The 24,689-nt window shown below is 36.8% G+C and overlaps 1 protein-coding gene across 1 annotated transcript in view; it reads right to left on the bottom strand.

Moving 5' to 3' along the window:
• The window catches only part of LOC109090758 (serine/arginine repetitive matrix protein 4), a 50,600-nt gene extending 26,949 nt beyond the window's left edge, over window positions 1-23,651 (bottom strand). Inside the window, exon 1 of the mRNA XM_042723377.1 lies at window positions 22,834-23,651. Coding sequence (XP_042579311.1) covers window positions 22,834-22,964 — 131 coding nt within the window. The 5' untranslated portion in view covers window positions 22,965-23,651. The remainder of the gene's footprint in view (window positions 1-22,833) is intronic.
• Window positions 23,652-24,689: the final 1,038 nt, after the last annotated feature.

The raw sequence follows: 24,689 nt of genomic DNA, 5'->3' as shown, positions 1-24,689 counted from the left end.
CTTGTTTAGGCAAATGGACATGTCTATCAGAATCAAGACTTGGTATTAATCATTTTAAATTCACAGAAATTAGAAGATCCTCTGCATGAAATGTAATCCGATCAATGACCAGATAGCTAAGCACACTTTACTGTATGTTGTACATTTTTAAGATGTGAGGTTTAACAAGCTCCTCTATAGCAGACAGCAAGTCAAATCTGTTTACCACTTACGCTAAGATTACATGGGCACACGAACTTGTGAAACTATATATAAAAAAAGAAAAACATCACCAGCTGCTAAATTCAAATTTGCATGCAATGGCTGGCACAGAGCCAGAGACACATGCGTTTTTAATGCACTGCACATTATAACAAATCACATACGATTCTGTTGAGTTTATGAATGCAAAGGACCAATCAGAGACGTTCAGATGAGTCATCGCTGGAACACGCTGCTTCGTAACTGCATGCTGAATTTCTGGCTAATTCTCTCATCAGAAACAACAAAGTAAAGAGCTACAAATGTAAGTAAGATATTCATTTCACGGTGTAAACATCTTTAGAGATTATTATGGGAGTTTTTGAGTGGCTGGACTGAAGTGAAAATGTTCTTTGATAATGTTTTGACAATGAAAGTGTTACATGCTAATTAGTAACTTACAATATTCGTATTAACTTCACATTAAATACAAAGTCAGCCGTATTAAAAATATTTTATGGTATGACACCCATATCTGGTACTTAAGTAAAAAGACAGATTTTTATGCAAAATTAATAGATTACACTATTAGGCTACTTTGCCCATCGCCTATTATAGACCAACTAACACATCTATAAAGGTGCAAATATTTACACATATTTGAGAATCGTGATATTTCATGATATATTTTGGGTATATTTTGAATAAAAAATACAAAATTTATAAAACCACTGTTGAAAAAAAAACAATAGACACCATTATAAAATCTGTAATGGTTTTACTGGTTATAATGGGACTTGTATTGGTCTTACTGGAAACTGTAATGGACCCTGTTGGTCTCTACTGGTAATTGGTCGCCTTCTATTGCTGGCTTGTTAAAACCAACGTCTCAAAACACACTACAGAAAACCATTCTCTGATGGGTTTAATGGTTAAAAGTTGATGGTTTGTAATGGTTATTTGTGTTGGAAACCATTAAAATGTTCTGTGATGGTTTTTCAGTAGGGACATACGCCTATATCAGGTATACAGTGGTATTGTGGCTGCTGTGTGTCACATGACACGCATGAGACCCCCCCCCCACACACACACACACACTTGTGCCCCTTCAAAAATAATGAGTGCATGATGCCCCTGACACTTCTAATTGTGAAATACATGAAACAGGATGAAACATTCATTTTAGCTGAAATCGTTATAGATTACTTCTAGAGGTTGCGGTGATACATGACATGGTGAAAAATGACTGAATGAATAATACGTAAAGTAGGTAAAGATTAATTTTAAACCCCACCCTCGGGTACTTAACATCTACTCAGTGTAAGGCTGAGCTGTCGCTTCTTATTTGATAAAACGGGAAGACAATAACACCAGCTTAAATTTCTGCAACATGAGGCCCGCTGCCTCCACTGAGAAAATAACCTGTGTGGCATCATGGGAGAAAGACAATCACAGCACCAGACCTCATTATCTGCCACAGACAATGTCCTCGCTAAATCCCAAACGAGCCAGGGAAGGTAATTGATTTGTAGAGACACTTTTAGAGTGAAGGGGAAAAGGAAAGCGAGTGAGGCAAGTGGGGGAAGTGGGGGGAAGTGGGGGGGGGGCAGTCAGCGAGAAGAAAATCCACAAACAGCTGAAGCGAATGGAGAATTGGCTGCCCTATTTCCAACTCTGCATGAAGGCTCCGCTGAGCGATACAAGTGGACATGAAGGATTTAAGAACAATCAGACTGATTTAGCAGCTTATTCCAGCCCTCCCATCTCTCCCACATTTGTTCTGCTCAGCGGGAGGTACTCACGAAACGACATAACAACAGAAAGTTACAACCTCGCTGTGCATCTCGCTGGATTTCTTACTTCAACCGGAGGGTATTTAATCACACAGTGGAGTCTGACATGATGCTTCTGTAGAACAGATGCAGAGTTATAGACAGGTATGACGGCGAACAGAAGGGTAGGCAGATGGAATGATAAAAAGGAATGATTTCAGGATTATTTTTCTTGTTTATATAATAAGCAACAGGAAAACCCTTCCCTAACCAAACAGATTTAATGTAATATTTCTAACCTTCTGTGCAAAATACAGTACAGCCGGCACACGTAGCAAGGAAAGTCATTCTGAAGACAAGTGAAGTTAGTTTATTCAATTATTGCTACCTGATGATAAAACGGAGCAACATAATGGTTTGATTAATTTCCTTATCACACCAGGCACAAAGAGTAATTATGGCCCGGTCCACTACTCTATGAGCCACCAATCAATCAATTTAAGCACTCTTCACTCCCTACCGTCCCCTCTGCTCAAACAAAACAAATTACCCCTCTCTTTCTCTCTCTCTCTCTCGGTCGCACATTCACGCTTTGGAAGACTTTCGCCCCGGGGCGTGGAAATAATGCCAGGCTAACTCTAGATGTTCACACACACACACACACACACACAGGCCAAAGTCTCTATACAACAGCCTAACAATTATTCTGCGGCGACGCAGTGTGAGAAAAGAGCACTGTTCACAATGAGCAATCAACAGCTTGCCACTCCAACTTCACCCAGTGCAATGGTGGGTAAAACATGCAGAAGCATATGTTAATGACTTAACGGGTGCATACGGAGCGTGCCTTCATAGTTTTTCATATTCTCAGACTCATTTATCCATATATGTCCTTAACTGAGAGGCTTATCTGAGGTCATCAAATATGATCGGGGCGAAATGAGAGTCCTGTGATTTTTGTTCTCATTTACATCTCCACCATGCAATTAGTTTTAAAATGCTGCCTTCAAGTCATGTCAGCATGATCATATTTATGAGAAGAGGGTACAGCCAGTGTTCTCTCATAATTACCAGTGGGGTTTTCTTTGAACTGTGAGGAGTTTCTTACTGTGTCAATTAAAGTTAGGTGTATTTATCATAAGTTATATTTATGAATGTCTCTGAGCAACCTCTCGATCTCATCCTGGCAGCTGAGAAGGCACACATTCTGCATTTGATATCTCTGTAATAGAAAATATTACAACACTCTCAGAATAGAAATGGTGTTAGGAAAAGCCTAGAGAGAGTGAAACAATACTGAGTTCACCTTTATGTCAAACATACTGCAGTTTTTTTTTTTACCTACAGCAGTGATATATTCATATTTTTAATTGATGAAAGGTCTGAGGAAGGTCATATAAATGAGCACCTTACTGTCTGGACACCTTTGGCTCTTGCTCTTTATCACTGCTGCCATGTTTCACAGCCCTCGGGACACAAACCTCCTCCAATCTCCAGCACATTTCCACATTCCCACTGACACTCTTCGGATTCCATTACCTTTACAGACTCCCATGCATTACAAGCCAATTTATTTCATTTCATTAACTTCTATCAAAAAGCTGTCATGATTGCTGGGAGACAGAAAGAGGAGAATGCATTGTAGGACATAGAGTTCATCTCTGAGATGAAAATAAAGACACTAATCAAAGGTATTTTTTTTTCTTATTGCCTTAAGCAAAGCAATGTGGTGTTGAAGGTTTGATTTGAAGTATTATTGGCAATATGACTAAGAGTGAATCTCACAAAAAAAAAAGAGAAATCATCTGGATGATATTTTAATCCAAAACCCCAAAAACAACAACAACAACAAAATAAAATTAGGGCTGTCAAATGATTAATCACGATTAATCACATCCAAAATAAAAGTTTTGTTTACATAATATATGTGTGTATACTGTGTATATTTATTATGTATATATAAATACACACACATGCATGTATATATTTAGGAAGAATATGTTATATTTATATATTAAATATATTTATATATAATATAAAATATAAGAATATAAATATATAAATGTATATACATGTAAATTTTTTCTAAATATATAATTTATGTGTGTGTATTTATATATACATAAATATACCCCTGTACACATACATATATTATGTAAGGTCAATTTCTTTATTTTAAAAAAAAAAATAAATAAATAAAACAATCACCTTTATTTCTTATCTATATATATATATATATATATATATATATATATATATATATATATATATTATATATATATATAATATATATATATATATATATATATATATATATATATATACACACACACACATACATAAAGATGTATTATAAATTGATCTATTGTAATTTAAACAAAACAAAAATCTACTGTGCAATAGTAAAAAAAAAAGTTTATTTTTATTTATTTATTTATTTTTGCCTTAGCAATAGCAAAGCTATTTATTCATTTTTTTTCTTTTTCTTAAATATTTTTGCCTAAGAATGAATCTCATGAAACCTGCTAAAATATCAAGTAATACACACACACAGACACATACACATATTTACATAATTATTATTATTATTATTATTAGTAGTAGTAGTAGTATTTAGAAATAGAATATTTAAGAGATTTACCCCTTTGATCTTGCAGAGCTGTAGTGCACTGACTGAGAGAAATGTAATGCCTCTCCAAGGTCATAATTAACAATGCTAATCTCACCCTCATCAAGAACAGATATGTTTTCATTTTTTAACAACCAAAGAATGCATATTAGATCACAATAACTCTCAAAGCCCATCAGCTAGTCAGCAAATTACTCTGCTAAATGAAATTCAAGAAAATGAGGCAGTCTTTGTTGTGCAATGATAGAGGCGAAATATTTCTGTATTTAGAATTTCGTGATAAGCCCAATCTCTGTGACAGTCTTCCCGTCTGCCTCCCGGGGAAAGAAAAGACGCCTCTCAGTACACAGCTAATAGACAAAGAGAATAAGGGGTCCAATCAGTGGGCACACTGTAGCTAATTACAGTGAAAGGGATGCGCGGAGGACGTAAGAACAAGTGTCAGCTGGGGTTGTTGATTGGAGTGTGGCATTTCAGAGAGAGCAAAGGATCCACCATTAACACATCAGGCATGGTTCACTGCAACAGATTTAGCTTCTTACCACAGAGAAACTCCATTGAGCACCAAGGCTTAGATGTGGGCCAGTTGCCACTCAGAAGCAGCGGGCCGGAGAATTTGATTGAAAAGATGAGCGGGCTGGTCCAAATCCATGGGCTCGATTTTATACACAAAGGAAGACAGATGGCTCGGCTTGAGATGAGAAACTTCTAAATGTGTACTTCTTTTGATTTGGGAAGCTTTTTTCCACGTTAAGGAGAAGGACAGGAACTTAGCAGGAAGTCTGTACGAAGGAGGCCAATTAATTTCAAGCGTGCTGATTCAAGATGGATGAGGAGATGAGCAAAAAGACCAAATACAAATTCAAGCTAATTGCTTTTCCACTGAGACTGTGTTACATTCAAGGAACTCAAGTGTGGTAGTTTTCGTGTACTAGAAAAGTTGAAAATAACGTTTGTGGTGTTCAAACGCCACAAACCTGAAAAATTTAATTATTTAATTAAATATGTTAAGGATTAAATCCTATTAATTTTTATTAAGGATTGCTAAGTGCACCTTTAAAAGAAGACAAAAAATATTAAATTAAATCATTTTCAAAAATCACTGAAAGAAGAGTCCAACTTGAGTGAGTGAGTTAGCTGAGGTGAGTAAGGAGGCAAACAGAGAAAGCCGTACAGTCTGTGCTGTCTGATAGGGCTGGCAAATGCAAATAGAGCTTATTATCTTTAAATTACACATGGCTAAAAATAGATTCACAAGCAATGGACCCTGCAAGCTCCCTTCTTATGTGGCACTGGCAGAAATTCCAGACACAGATCACGAATTCAGAAAATGAGTACTGAAATTTATAATTTGCTATTATTCAAAAGGGCCATTTAAAAAGTTGGTTCAGGGGCAAAACCTGTAGAGTTTCTCAACAGAAGATGTTTCTATATTTGGGATTGTCTGGAAGAACTACTCTGCTGATGCCAGTGCTGTGCCAATATACTGAAACTCAACTCAACTCCGGCGCAATCTGCTTTAGCTGTACTGTAGTAATGAAGAAAAACCCTTCCCCAGTCGAATTCTGTATAAACCTGTCACGCTACGGTGAGATCAACACACAAAGAAAATGAAGATAAATGCAAATAGTTTTTAATAAATACACACAAGGGTAAATCCAGGACAGAACAGGCAGGAGACACACGTAGGGATGTCATAGACCAGACGACAAACAGAGAACAGAACACAACTAAACACCCAGACCACACTCACACTTATACCCATAAATACGCAGAAATTTTTCACAAGGTTTCTGCACATAGTCCAAGTCTTCTTCTCCGTTTCTATCTAGATCACCTCTGCAAAAAAACAACAGCCACACACTCTTCTCTTATATATACAAAAAAATCTTTTTGTTTCTTTCGTACGGAAGAAAATATTTTTTGAGACAAGGGGAAAAAAAAGATTGGATAGGGAAAGCTCTGGCTTCGTGTGGACATAGCCTAATATCAGAGGTGGAAAGTAAAGAAATACATTTACTCGCGTTACTGTAATTGAGTAGCTTTTTTTGTGTACTTCTACATTTTAAAGTAATTTTTAAAATCTGTAATTTTACTTTTACTTAAGTATATTTTGTTTGAAGTATTGTTCTTGGCTACATTTTAAAACACATTAATTACTTTTTTTAATTACTAAAAAAAAAAAAAAAAAAAAAAATTCGCTCCCTGGAAACTACGTCGTAAATAATGGGCAGGAGAGGCAAACTGGTGCTAAAATCACAAGAAAGATGCAGCACGGACAAAAAACAGGCGTTAGTGGTGCAGACTCCCGCTGAAAACGAAACCCCATCATATTTCTGAAGTTGAAAGGAAATGAAGTGAACCCACTGGCCATATTTTATGCTCTATTATGCAGTGTAAGCTGTGCTTGCCTAGGGAGACCAAACTAGCAGCTTATAAAATCTCGACAAGAAATCAACCCTTCGCAAGCATGTAGAGGTAAGCTAAATAACTGCATCGTTGCACTGGTGGTTAAAATGAAGCTTTGACATTTTAACAAGAGGTTTCATGCACAAAATTAGCCAAAAAGACAGTGGTGCGGAGTGTGCTTGATATATATCGTCTGCGATAATATCATAATTGTTGTTTTAATGATTTGCGCGCGCATTTATAGTGCGTTCTTTCACTGTGTGATCAGTCTGCTAAAATGCATTTAGAAGATCAAAAAAATTAAGAAAAATAATAAAAAAACATACATAAAAACAAAATCACACAAACAAAATCAAAATCACACAAAAAAATTCATCATTTACTACAAAAATTCATAAATAAATGGCGATAATAAAAAAAATATTGTTTATAGTATATATTTATTTTTTTTTTACAACAGGTCAGTGACTTGCAAGAGACTTGCGTTTTAGACACCATATTGCCTGTTTTTGCTCTATTTCTACAACAAAAAATAATTCCAACACAGGAATTATTAAAATTCGGTTCAATCACAATGACTCACTTATTAACAGGGACTTGCTGACACATACTGGCCATTTTAATTTCACATTTAAAAACATTATTCATGCATTTGTAACTGCAGGTTAAATGCATTCTTGTCCTGCACTAAACAGTGTGTAAATACATCTAAATGCCACTTCTGATGAAGCTTCTGCATTTCCTCTGCATTGAAAAGATGAGTTTGTTGATACTGATTTGCCTGGTAACAGCCCAAATGTCTTATTATTCTAAATAACTGATTGAGATTAATAGGCCTGCCCTGTCCCATTTTTGCCTCCCACTGTTAAAATGTAAATAAGTAATTTTTACTCTTAGTAAATTTTAAATGAGCTACTTTTTACTTGAGTAGATTTTTTGACCGGTACTTTTACTTGTACTTAAGTTAAAATTTCATTCATGTAATGGTACTTTTACTTGAGTAGAATATTTTTGTACTCTTTCCAACTCTGCCTAATATAGAGGAGCAAATGAGGATAATTAACCAGACACACCTGAAATAAATGACACAATCAAACATGAGGGAAAACTGGGTCACAGAACACATGAGGGATGAAGACAACAAAAACAAAACCGTTATAGCCAAATTATAAAAGTACAGAGCCCCGCACATGGCATGCAGGAAAAAAATAGTAGGCTAAATCATGCACACGATTTACTATTTCGTTCCTTCGATTTATAAATTGAGCGCACGATTTGGCAAATTGAGGGAACGAAATAGTAATCGTGTGCACGTTTTAGTACATCGAGGGAATGAATTAGTAAATCGTGCGCATGAAGTTTTTTTTCTTATTATTAAAGAAGTTTTGCTGTGAGGTTTTGCTGTGCTTCAGACTGTGCACCAGTCTGGGGGCAGCTGTGGCCTAATGGTTAGAGCGTCGGACTTGTAACCCGAAGGTTGCAGGTTCGAGTCTCAGTGCCGGCAGGAGTTGTAGGTGGGTGGGGAGTGAATGAACAGTGCTCTTTCTCCCTCAATATCCATGACTGAAGTGCCCTTGAGCAAGGCACTGAACCCCCAATTGCTCCCCTGGCGCTGGAGCAAATAGCTGCCCACTGCTCGTGTGTGTGTGTGTTCCCTACTCAATGCTGTGTGTGTGCACATGGATGGGTTAAACGCAGAGCACCAATTCCAAGTATGGGTTACCATACTTGACAAATGTCACGACTTTTTTCTGTATTGTTAAAGTTATCTATTTACTTCTTGTATAGATAACCTATAAGTATGCAAAGTGCGTGTGTGGCAGTGTCTCATAGACCGAGAGGAAGGATGGCTGTACCAGCGACGAACCGAACAGCTAACGCACTGTGCAGTGGAGCAAGACTAAGCAGCTTCACACTGAGACTCAAAATGGAAACCACAAATCATTGATTATTTCAGTCCTGACTGAGTCCCTCTCTCTGAGGAGGGTGTCATTTGTGGAGGATAGAGCCTGTGTCGTTAAACTAAACCCCACCAGAGCGGCCCTAATTATTCCAGGCTATCAACAATACACCATTCGTGAGTGGGGAGGTTCATTTTGTTATAGCCCTGGGAGTACAGTAGCAGAAATAAACATAGAGCAAAGCCTACAGCAACCATGGTGTTTATGTAAGACTCCTCCTGATTATGTTGGCATGAATAATTAAGAGAAAAACAGACAGATGTGTCCGACTTGAGAGTGAGAGTCCATCCTGCACAGCTACAGGTGTGTGATATTTACATAAAGTGATTCAAATTTATGCTAAATCTCAATTGGTATCATTTACAATAGCATTCCCAAAACTCCTCACAGTTAACCTTGGGTCTCTCAGACTTAAAACATGTGTCCCACTTTTCATTCATTCCAGTCGCATCAATACGGATCAAATCCAATGATCTGATGGTCGTTAATATGACAGATGAGTGGTAATGTTATGTGACTAAAACAGATAAATGTTCTCCTAAAAGTTCTTTTCTGAATGCCATAATAATTCGCGGCTTTAATCGCATCAATCCCTTACTGAAAAACAAAGATAAATATCCTTTTCTTTCCACTGACAAATTGTCCGCATGCGGCTGTGACTCGAGAGGAACCGCGGCCCCCGACGAGAGCCAGATACGGTAATTAACGTGATGAGAAGCTGAGAGGAGGAAGCAACACTGTGTCATTCCTCAACTCGAGAGTCACCCGACTCCACAACCTCCTCCTCTCTGCCGGCCTTTGCTATGCAAAACAGCTCACTGAATAATTCACAAAGCGCACTTTTTATGAGCATCCGACATACTTCACACAGCACTCTTTACGAAATAATGAAACTGAATAAAATATAGATTGTTTTTGTGTGGAGAGGAGAGACAGAACTTCTGTAGCAAATTTACAGTTCCTCATAAGAGCTTCATTACCCTTCTTGGAGGAATTTCACCTAAACCACTCTAAGACTGAAGAGTAAATCAGCGCTCTTTGTTAATATTCTATGAAATTTGGGCACCCTAGAGTGTTTTTCCAGTTTAATGAATACATAGTATTCTCATTACTGAATACCTAGGGATGCAGTATCATCTATAAATGTGACCCTGGAGCACAAAACCAGTCTTAAGTCACTGGGGTATATTTGTAGCAATAGCCAAAAAAAAAATTACATTGTATAGGCCAAAATTATCGATTTTTCTTTAATGCCAAAAAATCATTAGGATATTAAGTTAAGATCATGTTCCATGAAGATATTTTGTAAATTTCCTACCATAAATATATCAAAACTTAATTGTTGATTAGTAATATGCATTGCTAAGAATTCATTTTGACAAATTGAAAGGTGATTTTCTCAGTATTTAGAATTTGTTGCACCCTCAGATTCCAGATTTTCAAATAGTTGTACCATACATCAATGGAAAGCTTATTTATTCAGCTTTCAGATGATGTATAAATCTCAATTTCGAAAAAAAAAATGACACTAAGAATGGTTTTGTGGTCCAGGGTCACAAATGTCTCTCAAACTCATGAGATTTTATGTACAGCTTTTTGATTGGTAGCTATATGCTCCACAAATGAGACCTGTAAAATTCACCTATACATTGAAAAAATAAAAAGAAATGATTAATTGAATTTATAAAAAAATTTGTAAGTTAAATTTTAAAAAATGCACACACCGCAAAATTAATAAAAAAAAAAAAAAATTCTAACATTTAAATTAACTAAAAATATTAACAAAAACTATATACTAAAATAAGTCTGCTCCAAACACACACACACACACACACACACACACACACACACACTTGCACTCCTTGGACCTGCTCATTAATTCGATGCACAAAGGATCAGATCTGTCCTCCCCACCTGTGCTCTGTTACATGGGCAGATGGAGAGAGGGCTCCACTCTGTGCAGGACTCATCTGTCTACTTTGTGTTACAGTACCCAGCCCCTCTCTGCTCTGCCAGACACTGAAACCAACCGGGCAAACACTGCAAGAGGAGCTATTTTGGAGTTGGATGCTACTGACAGTGGCCTGTGTAATGGTTGCCTGCTGACACTGTTCCGCTTGAAAGGATGGGAGGCTGCTGGGACATGCACAGAAAGCGTACACACGGAGACAGACCACCAACCAAGTCCTTTAGTCTTTTATCAATTTTGTAATTATTGATTTACACTTTTGTTTTTCAACTGCTTACACACATTTTCAAAACTTTCTCTTTTTTTATTTTCAGAACTTTACACACAAATCTAAGAATTGCACACACAAAATGCAAAATGCATTGCAATGCACTGCATTCAAAATTTCACATATTGCAAACATTTGTGTTGTGTTTCAAATACCTTTGCCATAATATTATATTTTTGGATATATCACATGCACACAGTTATTTAAAACCTTAACTCTTAGCTCTTAGTGTGAGGCACTGATGAATTAGTGTGGCATTTTAATTGGTTGTGTTTGAAAAAGAAAATCAAGATACTTCCTGTTAGATTTTTTGTGTGCTAAATAGAGAATTGTGTGTTGTGTTTTGCAAAAAGTGTTTTATGAAATTGAAAACTTAGTCAAAGGCCAAGAATTAGTGTATGGTTTTGCAGATTTGGTGAACAAAAAATATATATTTTTTTTAATTGTAATTGAATACAAATGTTCCATTTGGGAAAGCAAATGCATGCTTCTAAACTTTGACGGGGAGTTAAAAAAAAAAAAAAGCAAGCAAAATCCTTCACTTGGTGGGAACTGCCCGCTGTAAATGTTCGTAATCTGTGAGTCCTCATTAAAGAGACTGTGAACTCCCTCCTAACAAGCAGGTGTAGGAAGGCCATTATGTGGATGCCCAATAAAAATGCTCCCATCATTTCCACTAACCTTCTATATTATTTACTACCCCATCACAAAGAGGCTATTTCCATTTTATGCAAGGGAGGTTCGCTTAGTCTCCTCAAGAATGCTCCCTTTCAAGGGCAAGTGGATCATTCTGTTATCCATAATGCGTCACATGAAGTGCCCTCAAGGACCCACAATTTACAAAACACAGTGACATTCTGTATGTTTGATGGCTCATGTCCTAAAAAAAAGAGGTTATTTATAATATGCTACACAGAAAAACAAAAACTACATTCATTGCCTGTTGAGATTGAATTTCATTATGCACAAGTCAAACAGGGACTTGCTAATAATGCATTCTGGAATTGCCACCAAAAAGAATGCATTTTCAATTCAGTCGTGCAATAATTCTGTTGATCTACTAATGTCTAATTGATTCATTTTGTTGGCGTTATTATCCGGTTTGTAAGCTTAAACCCCTGGTGTGGCAATCAAATGAAGTAAATATCATAAACTTGCATGAGCTTAATTAAACTCTGTCCATTCAATTTGCAGGCAGCTCAAAGAAATGACCAAATATTGCAACACATGCTTCTCTATGCTTTCATTACATTAAGTGGAAGCTAATGAGAAAAATGATGGCATTAATATTAGGATTTAATTGCAAATTCTAAGAAGCTAATGAGTAATTGCCTAAATTAACATATTTTATGTAGTTTTTTTGTGCAAGTGTAGGCAGATTTAAAAAGGTATTAAAATCACAGCAGAAGAGGAGAGAACGTCATTATCACGTCAGGAAAGAAATTATGGAAAAATTACAATCTAGACAAAATGCATTCTGTATGTTTAACTTCCTGTCCAGAAAATCATATTAACAATAAAACATTGAAGGTAGCATCAGTTTAAAATGCCTTAAAAGAGGCCTTAAAAACTACACTCAACTCCAAGTTTGTGACATTACTTTGCCCTGTTCTTGACAGCTTCTATATTCAGAGGTGTCAGTCAAATTTGTGCCCCACTCATATACCTTTTTTCTTATGACCCTGATACTTTAAAGTAGAAAGGGAGAGAGGATGAAAGAATAATAACTGATTAGTCATACAATTTCCCTACAGATTTTGACACAAAGAGAAAATTTCATATCAAAGCAAAAGAACTTTTAGCATATACTGTAGATCAAGAGAACGGGTCTCTTAAGAATAAATTCACAGCCACTGTTTTCCATATTACTTTGTAAACTGCGATCAGAAAAGCATTGCCACCGAATTAAAAGGCAAAAAGTGCAATACTGTATATTGAGGGCGTTTAAATAATTAAATAGCATCTGATTCAAAAGTCCCATTATGATGGGGATGGGAACATGAGCGCCACACTACGCCTTGATCAGAGAATGTGTATAAAAGACTGATTCACTGTAGTGCACTTCTTTTACAAAATCCTAGCTGGAGAATGAAAACACATTAAGGTGTTTTTCTAAATTCTACAAAGCCTTTTTAATTTAAAACTTGAAATAACTACTTCATTGCTCACCTATCTACATGCCTTTCATGTTCTGCACATGAATAATTTGAGATATGTGAAAGTATTACTTTCTGATAACAGTATGTTTGAAGTTACCCTCTGAAAAACTTTCTTCAAAACCTGTGAAGATACAATCTTTTAATAGCTTAATCTCTACTTGGGAAGAATTAAATTGTTTGTGGAAATTAAAAGAATTCCACTAACATAATTTTTTCCAGAGTTTGTGGAGTGCACAGGGAGGTTAGCAGAGAGTGGTTAATGAGTTAGAGGAGAACACTTAAAAAAAATCCTCGCTGTAGGAAGAAATCTTTCTAACGCACTTCACAATGCGCCACAGCATCTAGAGAACGACAGCAAACCTGTCAGCTTTGGTTTTTGTAATAACTGCTCAGCTGAATCTGTCGGCTACTGAAATGTCAGTGGCAATATTGCTCATTATAAGAGACCATCGCCATTTATGAAGCACCTCCTCAAACGCTAAATCTTTTGGGTTCAGGCGGTCGATGTCACTTGTGAGTTCTTCCCTTTAAAATGTATAGCGATTGTTATAAAAACGATCAGAGGGAAGATTTGCGTAAATGACTGTGAACCTCCCATGCAATATCCAGTAATACACAATACAGAGAAGCATCGTTATAATTCTACTTCATTAAACGTCACTGTTCGGCCTCAATAGAAACATACACAGTTAAAAGAAGAGCCTAAAACAATAAAGAGAACATACGGATGCCAACATCTTAAAAAGCCCATCCTGGATGTTGAATAAATCATTCCGTGACTTACTATCAGAGCACTGCAGACAGTTGAAGCCTGAACATCTGCTCAGCCAGAGGGTGAAGGAAAGGAAATGTCAACTTAAGGAACACTTGTCCTTGACTGCAAGATTGATCCCTAAATTGAGAGGTGGGAGAGTTCCATTCGCTCGTTATTGCACAATAGCGAGGCAGTGACATCGTCACGGAAACAGTCCCAGCCCAAATGAAGCATCAGTTATGCAAATGGAAGCAATTTTGTGTGAGTGGCAGATCGTCTTCCTGAAATGAGGATGGGCAAGGGATGAAAATGAAAAATGAAGGGGAGGCAGAGAAGAGGAGAGCCAGCCAAGCTTGAAATGATTTAATTTAAGCGATGAAGGTTTGACTTTGATAAGTTTGCATTTTAATAATGGCCTTTGATCACTCCAGGAGTCCAGTGGTGAGGAAAATAGCACTAAAGCACGTGCGCATCAGGAGTCGGCAAGCTGATAGATATACGTGAGCCACAGCTTGTAGTAAGATGTGTCTGCTACTCGTCTCATGTTGGGTTTGACACAACCTGCTTGATTGAGTCTCTGAAGATTGTGTGTATATTGAGCGAGTGATGTTCAGCATCACCGGTGCAGCAGCACGAGTAAATAAGGTACAAACTAATTACAAGAAGCATGTAAGTTGGACATATGGCATATTAATTAGCTGGAGTATATCATCAAATTCCTCAAAGTCATGTAGATTTACGCTTAATACCACTTTCTGAACGTCGCAAACATCAACAGGCACTGCTATGTGCCAAACTTTTTTTTTTTTCTCGTGATGAATATATGAATATACATTGGAGACCACATCATTGTTGGCAAACATATTTTTCATACCGTGCAGTGTAGTACTAAAAATGCTATTTTTTTTTAACTATGTATCATGTAAACAATATCACAGAAGCATAAGTGCTGCTTTTCTAAATATCAGCACAGTATGAATTCTGTCAGTCCTCTTCATCTTGGAGAGTCCTGATACTCAGAGCCCGTAATATGCAATCACACTAGTGTAATATTTGATTATTGAAAATTATTTGATATATTAAAGTTTTTATATATATTTTTTATATTTTCTGTATTCATTTTCGTTTTTAGTTATTTTGTTGTGTTTTGCCATTTTTTTATTTCTTTAACTTAAAATGAAAATGAGAAATGTTGCCTTGGCAACTAGCTATTTTCACATTTTATTTTATTTCAGTTAAAGTTTATTTCACTTCAAGTAATAAAAATGCTTTTTTACAAATTTTGACTAACTTACATGAAGAAACAAACAAACTGGAAAATATATATCCAGTTACTTATTGTGTATTATTGCTGCATCTATGGAAATATTTTCCAACAAATCAGTTCATACAGACTTCTTGGTATAGCATTCTACTCGTACTTCTTCTTCTGAGATAAACAGATATAATAGAGTAATGGAACTATGGCGGTTCCATTTCCCAGAGTCAACTTCCGGTTCCATCGTACCAGAGTCAATGGGTTTTTTGAATGGGATTTTGGTTAAATCCCTAAAATAAGTCCGTGATTTACACAAGCTCAAGATACTTTCACCTTTTATTCTACGACATAAAAAGTGACACCCCACTTGTGATTTTTTAAACAGTAATGTTTCTTTAAAAAGACGGTTGCTAACAAGTTGCTAAATGGGACCTTAAACGTCATCACACTGAACAGTTTATAAATTTTTAGCATTTTCCATTAGTTTTATAATTTATAGTACAATTGCAGAATAACCAATTAATAGTTTCCCACATTCTATATTTTTGTTGGACGATGTTTTTTCTGCTTTGCCCTGAAATGCAACACTAGTCTTCAGATGGAAGATGCTCGTTTTATTGCTTTCCTTCTGATATGGCTCTGGGTTCAGATCATAAGGTAAAATCATATTACGATTATTCCATGTAAACACCACATTTACCGGCTTAGTCACATTAAAAGTTAAACTTTAATGATGCATAGTGCTTAAAGCCACGGTAATATTAAATGTTTACGGCCACATGAAGCTGTTACGAAGCATATAGATTGAGGATTTTCTAGAAGAAAGGATAAAATAACATTTTGTGTACCCACCATAACAAAATGATAGCTAAAATGTGGTACTTTATTCACTAAAATAAGTTTAATCTTACCATATCCAAAAACTCACTCACTCTGCTGTTATTTAATAGATTAAATGCACTAGAATTTTATCGAAAAGTACGTGGAGACAAGTTTTTAATTATTCATAAATATTCATATTAATCAAGGATTTATTGACTTTTAATGCACCTTATTTCGAGATGTACAGAAATGCGTACTTTCATATGTCCTTTAGCTATGATTATTTCATTTATTCACTATACTATTTATTACTAATGTCTCATTTCAGTTTTAGTTTGGCTCTAGTTTTGTATTTATTCCAGTTTATATGAAAAGGTTCATGTAGCGTGGATTAAAATTCATATACAGGTTAAATCCTTTTGACTGAACGTGTTAGAAATAAGTTTAATAAAGTTGTCGGGAGCATGGTGGTGGTGAAGCTAGAGGCGAGCGATCATTTATAGCCTAAGTTTAGCTTTTATATACTCTATAGAAACTGTATTAGAAGTAATCTTCTACACAAACTGACAGCGACTGTGTCTCATTTTGAAGGCTGCACCCTCTGAAGGTTGCATTTGTTGGCCATATACGTCATCCAGGCTGTCATATTTCAGAAAAGTAACCATTATATTCCCAAGTAAGAAAGAAATTACAGTCATTTACGCCACACAGGAATTAGAGTCAGCATTCTAATGGTTGCTTTCTGAAATTAGATGACATCATGTGGCTGCCAAATGCATTCTCTGGAAGGTGCCGGCTTCAAAATAAGACACATGCAGCCTGTCTTGAATGTGGAGTCATACAAAGCTGTTAGTACTGCTGCAAAGCTGCACAGACAAACACATATCAGGCCTAGAATGACTGCATAAAATGTGATCTACATGAAAATATACAGAAATTGTTGACTGCATATTTACTCCCTAGTAAAAAGTACTATATTTAAAATACATTTATTTCATACTAAGTGTAGTTCAAATTTATGAACATATTTACTGACAAATACCTCAAGTCTTTAATTGGACTTCAGGAATACTTCCGCACAATTAAAGAGCATTAAGTACAAAATTAGTTAGCAGACTTGCAGTATACCAGTTTAGTATACTATAAGTAAAACTGCAAGGCATTTTATTAAGTATATAAAAAATTAAATGTATTATACTTAGCATGAAATAAATGCATTTCAAATACATCTAAGTATATTTATTTTTCACTAGGGGTGTGAAAGCAATATATATTTGTACTATATGTAGTCACTTGTTATAGTTTGCTATAGTTTTGAAGTGTTTAACATGCCTTTTGGCTATGCAATTTTTTTTTTTTTGACATTAATGTTAGTTTGGCTTTTCACTAAAAGAAGACAATAGGCCTGCAACAATAATCAGCAAATAATCAGCTTGCTGCTGCCTACACATTGTGCACACACAGCCAGTGGAAAAAAACTGGTTCAGTTGTGTCCTTTAGTAAACATTCACGCTGACAAGATGCTTGAAAACATCTTCCCTGCGATACTTCCTAACAGCCTGTTTTGATTCTATTTGCATACAGACATTGTGATAGAAGAAGTCAAATATAACTTGCTTATTCAGGTATGCATTGCTGTAAATCCTGTGCACAATACATATTGCAAGAAAAGTAATAAAATAATAGCAGATGTAACCTCTCAAAAGTTCAACCCAGCAAACAAGCCCACACATTCTAAATGCTGTGGCAAAATATAAACAGGATGAGACAACATTTTCACAATCCTTATCAAAAATTTGTAATATGACCGCACCTCTCCTGGAAAATGCACATGCTCTGCACATGCTCAAACCTATAAATTTTATTGTCTATTAAGAGTTTTGCATGCATTACAGCTGAAATTCTCCTGAACCTCTCAATTTGCTGAAAAAGAGCTACTGTTAAAACAATAATCATCACAAACATAAATGTATTAATCCGTAAATTATCAAGGCATGGGAAAAAGTGCATAAGTGGATTTATACTCATTAAATATGGCTCTTAATATTTAATGGAATCAGTATTACTTCCCTAAATGTATGCAGTACTGTACCAACACTTTATGGATTATTCATCCTGGTAATATTACTCCAGAATAACCCCAGGTTCTGCCTCGTTCTCATTTTCCTTAATCTCACCAGCTTTTCAGTGATTCAGTGATGTTTTACAGTGCCTCTGAACATAGTAAAGGTTTGTGGACTCCACAAGAGAAAGGTTAGATGAGGGTGAAGCATAAATTTAGTGTAACATTCCTCCCAGAGAAATGTGATTTAATGTGGAGTTCACTGTGATTATAATCAAATCTACAAAAGGAAATACACCGTTCTGAACTAGATTCAGCACTGCGCAGAATAACCTTGAAAAAGCCCAGAGAGCTTTCACAAATTTCTAAAGTGGATGGCAGCACATATTTTCATGCACACACAGTTCATACTTTTGCATGAATGGTGTTAAATGCACTATATATTGATGATTAAGACAAAGATATGAAATATTCAATCACTCGAGCATCAGATCGCCAACATAAGTCATCCATATCAAGACCATATACTGCATTTCAACATCTCCCTGGTGTTTCACAGCTGTGCCTTTCATCTTGTTACTCACTGAATGTTGGACTCACTTCCGGCTAAATAAAAATGTGTCTCTCCTACCTCTGCTGGAATGTAGCAGTGGCTACATTTAAAAGGAATTATAGCTGAACCCTGCAGGCCTGGCAACCGTATCAGCATTTCTACAGCTCTGCAGCTGTCTGTGAGCCAGCTACAGTCCCTTCAGAGACCCCACCCACCCAAAAGAACAGAAGAAGAACAAGAAAAAATGTGCAAAATGGCCTTCCAAAAAATGAAATAAGTGTCGAAATTAGATTCCTTGCAATGTCACAATTCTATTTGCGACCACTGCTTCAACTGATTTAAATCGAATGATTTGGAACTAAACGGAACTGAGATTTCTGACTGGGTTCTACATAAGGCCCTGACACACACAACCTTTGAACAATGCCGCTTCCTTCTGCTTTCAGAGCAAAAACAAAAGAAGGAGTGTGTGTACTAGACCTCGCCGATGAAGAGCACTGAAATCATTGTCCTTCTATTCATTTTATAACTCTAGCAGTAGCCTGGGTTTGTGGTGACTACTCAATTAAAAAACAAAAAATAGAGGCTTGCACCAAGCTTTATAGATGTTACATAAACACTGTATTTTATATAATGATTTACAGGTCAATAGTAGTTTAATACATCAGAATTTTGCTTTTGCTCCAGGAAATGGCTGTGGAACATCTTACACAAGCTTGATTGGGTTATGATAATGAACGAAAGGGTAACCGCGGTCTTCAATTCATTTAGTTTCACCCAGTCAAATCAATAGCAGAGGAACAATCAATCGTTGAAAACAAGCAGCTCTGTAAACCCAATTCCTTCTCAAAGCAAACATGTGCAAACCTTTTGTCTTCAAGAAAAATAAAACTTCCCAGGAGATACTTGTAAAAAGAAAAGGCCGAGAAAATAAGCTTGAATGATAGCAGGTTGATTTTAAAAGCAATTTTAAAGCAAAATGACATGCTTGTTTTCACTTTCCTCTAAGCAAGTAACATATTTATCAGACAATTATTCGCACAGGGTCAAAATTGCATTGTTGAGAGAAAAAAAAAGTGTACAAGTCACATTTTACTATTATATTCAGCAGTAAACTGAATAAAACATTTATTTAAACACTATAAATATGTATTTTAGTTTCCCGTAGTCCAAAACAAATCATATGGTATTCAGAGCAAAACAGGATTGCAAAATAAAAGTATAAAACAAATTATTTATAGCGGCATTTTTTTTATAAACAACATCTATTACAGACACTAAAGTTGAACAAATTGGGAATGCACTACACAATTAAATCTGGGCTCATACATTGTTGTCATTCAGTGCAAATCTGCCGTGTGTGTGTGTGTGTGTGTGTGTGTGTGTGTGTGTGTGTGTGTGTGTGTGTGTGTGTGTGTGTGTGTGTGCAATGGAATTATATATATACAGTACATACTATAGTGATTTCTCTTCTTTTACATTTCCCAGGTTGGTTACCCTAATCTTTTTATTCTCCTAGTTAAACTAGCATCTGCTAGGGGACGGGGTTCTCCCCCTTGCCCTTTCTCCCACTGGCCATCTGCTTCCTAACCCACACAAACACACTTAGACTCAGTTCAGCTAAAACCCTCTGCATTTTTAATGAGGTTTGCCACTGAGAAGAACAGCTTGTGGGGCTACAGTGACCGGGGGCAGGACCCTCTGGCTGCACGGGAGTGAACTCATCTCTCTAGTCTTGCCAGAAAACACTAGGTCTACAGACGAGGATCAGCAACACCCTTTGTAATCGCCCCGCACTGTGGGCCTCTTTAAAGCTCAGTGACACCACAAGAAAGGAGGAGGAGGAATAAGAAAATGAAATACGGTCGATTAAGTAGAGAAAAAAAATGCATGCATAGGTGACCAGCATTTTTCAGCTGATATAACCAATAATGATGTTTCTCCAGTCATGCAGCTGATACTACAAGCTAATGGGCCTTATGCTCTGTGATTTATTACTGCAAATAGAAAGAAATCATTTTATTTCTCAGCCATTTTAACATCTTAAAATGCCTTGTCTGCTCTGTGCCTGTGGTAAAAACAACCAAGACAAACCCGAATGCTGAATTTGCAGATGGCACTGGTTAAATCAGTGACATTGGTTTGGTTGTAAATGTTGCTGTCATTACCATCCCTGTACACATCAACATCAACGTCAGGTGCATCCTGAAGGGTGAGCAGCCTTATGAATATGTAAATATTCACAGTGAGATAAACAGAGGAAGGGACCTATGACAGAGCGAGAAGAGGCTACTGAAAGCAAAATTAACAATGTGATCTTTCTCTCTGATGATAACAACGACAACATAAAAAAGCCATTTTTGAGAGTTCAAAATATTTTTACAATTTGTTTTTTTTTTTTGGGGGGGGGGGGGGGGGGGGCATATCTTTAAAAGAGACTGTACACTCTAAAGGGATCTTTCATCTAAAAATGAAAATCCTGTCATAATTTACGCAGACCATTTGACTTTTCACAAGACAGTTTAAAAAAAAAAAAAACGTTCTTTTTGTGTTTGGAGCAACATGAGAGCAAGTAAATGATTTCAGAGTTTTCATTTTTGTGCGAGCGTTTAAAAATTTTTTGTCAAGAAACCTAAATTATAAACAACTAGTTTTACTCTTAAGGTCAATAATATTATTTAAGCCACTTCCTCTTTCAAGTCAGGTACAACATTTCCTTAAAGCAACAAATGTTACATTTCCTGTATTTACAGAGTACTGAGAACCAGAAAGCTGCAGGTTTGTGTTAGATTTCAACTATTGTTCGAGCAGTTATGCACTTATAGACTCTGATAAAACCTTTGTGCTTCTGCACCGTAACTCCAGTCTCACCGAGACTGCAAGATGGGGACACAGTGCATGGAAAGATACATGCATAAGAGTGAATCACAAATCAGTTACGCACTCCTTACCAGCATAATGAGCGAGGAGTAAGGCTAGATCCTGATTAACAGGAAATGAAGTAAAGGGAAGCAAAGACCTGGTTTCTCTATTGCTATTTTGCCTTTTCTCTCTGTTCGACACGTTGCCATGCCTCCTAATTCATGGGTGAAGGAGAAGGCGCTGAGATCATCTTCTTGTACTAACCTAAGGGCATGATGAAGGGCTCTACTCTGACTTGATTCATTAGGACTCTATGTAGCCTCTCGCTCTGCTGTGCACTTATGTGTGCACAAGTGAAACTGACTGGCCTCCGGTGAAGGACGGCCAATGATGAATGTAGAGCACAGGAGGAATTCGCACTCAGTGTTTGTGTGATATGAAAATGGGAGAAAAAGTTGCATGAACCAAATGAGAAGATCTGAGAGAGCTAGCTCTTAAAAATAAAGGTGCTTGACGATGCCATAGAATAACCTTTTTGTCTAAATGGTTCCATAAAGAACCTTTAACATCTGAAGAACCTTTCTGTTTTTGTGGGAAAAAGAATGTCCTTCAGATTATAAAAAAGTAAGAAAGTGATGGTTCTTTAAAGAAACGTTGACTGAATGGTTCTTTGTGGTTCTTTCTTCTATGGCATCGCTGTGAAGCACCTTTTAAGCATCTTTATTTTTAAGAGTGTATTGAGATCCCAATACAAAACACATGGTAGACAAAACAAATACAAAGAGTATTTGTATATGTCAGGAATAAATTATCAGCAATTAAAGAAACGTGTATGTGTTATTGTGTTTTATTTTAAGGTGTCCTTGGTACAGTGTAATTATACATGAGAGTAATATTACTTAGGGTTAGGATTAGGGTTACTTGCATGTAATTATGCATAATTTAGAGTTATTATAATAGCAAGCACATGTAACAAGGACACCTTAAAATAATGTGTTACCATGTGTTTTATATCTGGCACTCTAAAAAGGAGAAATAAGTCTAATTCTTCAAATGTGAAGCACTTTTTAAGCTATGAAATGGCATTCTGAAACAAAACGACTGCTAAACATTATTTTACTTCTCAAGATTTAAACGGAGAAAGGGCATAAGAAGCCCCAGGCTACAAAACTCACTTTGTCACGGCTCTCCGCGCGGTGATGCTGGCGACGATGATGCTCTCGGGTCTCGGCATCGCCACGGCTTTGAACGTGCCCTGCCAGAACTTCTCAAAAAGCTGCTTCTCTCCCTGAAGTGCACCTGCCATGGCGTCGCGATGTTTTAGGGGTGAATACCGAGTCGGTTCTGTGCCGTAGTTTCGATGAATCCTCACACGGTCGATTTGTGTAGGCGGCTGAACGAGGGAGCTGTCCAAGTTCTGAAACCAGCGAGTGTTGGAGGCAGCGAAGCTCCTTTTCCCGGTGTTTGTGCTTGTCTTACGTGAAGAGTCCGTTTTAAGTTCTCTTTAGAGTCCGTTTTTACGTTTCCCCCATCAGTTTCATGATGACGACGACGGCCAGCTTCTATTTATTGCTTCTGCGTCCCTTTTCGCGCATCCCGCCTTCAAGTCAGTTTAAGAGCCACCAGCTGAATCGCTTTTTCGCAATATGCATTGAACTCCCTTCAGTTAGAAATTACATAAACGAGCGTGCATAAGTCCAGTGCATGTGAACGGAAGAGTTGTGTCAACCTCAGCTCGCTCGCGTCGCGATGTGAGAAACTCAGCCGATGTTGGCTCGTTTTTGTTGCGCGCGCCTTGTGACGTTAAAGAAGAGAAGAGTATAGGTCACAGGGAGCGTGACCATCCCTCCGTGCTTGTTCTCTTTCTCTCTCACGTCCTCTGACTTGAACAAAAGACGGTGCCTGTTGCCTTAATCAGCATAACAAAAGAGGCAGGGGTCGGCGCAGAGGCAGCAGACGGAGCATGTGTCAGGCACAATACTTCCGAGGCAAAGCATTTCCCCCATCAGCCCTCGAGGCCCCACAGTAAACCACCCTCCCCCTTCCAAACACCACCTGTCACTGAAACCCCACCTGCACCTGCAGAGGTAGCACTACAAACAAAAGCAACACGCCTCCTCATTTAGTGCCTTTGTATATATGTACACTCTTCATGCAAGTCATTCTTTCAGTTTGAAAGGCATCACTGAGTCAAAAATATGCACATACATTCATTCTTTAGAATTACTATTGTTCACATTTTACAATAATTGTCATTAAAGCGATATAATGTTAAAACTTTGTATTGGTCAAGTATTACCAAATCTTAGTTTGGCAACACTTTGCATTAAGGTTCATTAGCTGACACTAGTTAACTACATTAGTTACCATGAACCACAAATGAACAATACTTCTACCGCATTTATTAGTCTTAATTAATGTTAGTTTCAGCATAATGCATGATTAAAATCACAAGTTGTGTTTGTTTACATTAGTTAATGCACTGTGTTCTGTTTTCTTTTAAACTTACATAAACAAAAATGAATAAATAGTGTTATAAATGTATTATTCATTGTTCGTTCATGTCAGTTAATGCATTAACTAATGTTAACAAATAACACCTTTGTAAAGTGTTCGCCTTTGTTTTAGCCTTTTAAAAGCTCCTAGGCATTTCCATTAAATAATTAAGATCCTGAGAACCATACAATCATGTGACTGCTAAAGGTACTGTGACATAATCAACTTATAAAACACTAACATTTTATGATATCCTTCATTAATAACAAAACATCCATGACTTAACCCTTAAATCCTGGTGGTACCCTGGGGAACATACAGACTTTTGATCAAATTTACATTGTAAAGCAACTACTTTAGGGACTTTAGTATAAAAATCTGGATTAAACTTACCATTTTGATCCAAAAGTAACATGGTTGCATGCTGTGAGAAGGCTCATGGAAAATGATGAATTGTTGTTATTTTCATAGGAGATACAAACTGTAGATTTAATAAAATTGCAAATGGTTAGGATGAAGTCTTACTGTCTTTGAA

This window comes from Cyprinus carpio, chromosome B5, assembly GCF_018340385.1.
Source record: "Cyprinus carpio isolate SPL01 chromosome B5, ASM1834038v1, whole genome shotgun sequence".
In the NCBI taxonomy this organism is placed as follows: Eukaryota; Metazoa; Chordata; class Actinopteri; order Cypriniformes; family Cyprinidae; genus Cyprinus; species Cyprinus carpio.
The sequence above is the reverse complement of the archived record's forward strand: the minus strand, read 5'-3'. Positions and strand labels throughout refer to the sequence as shown.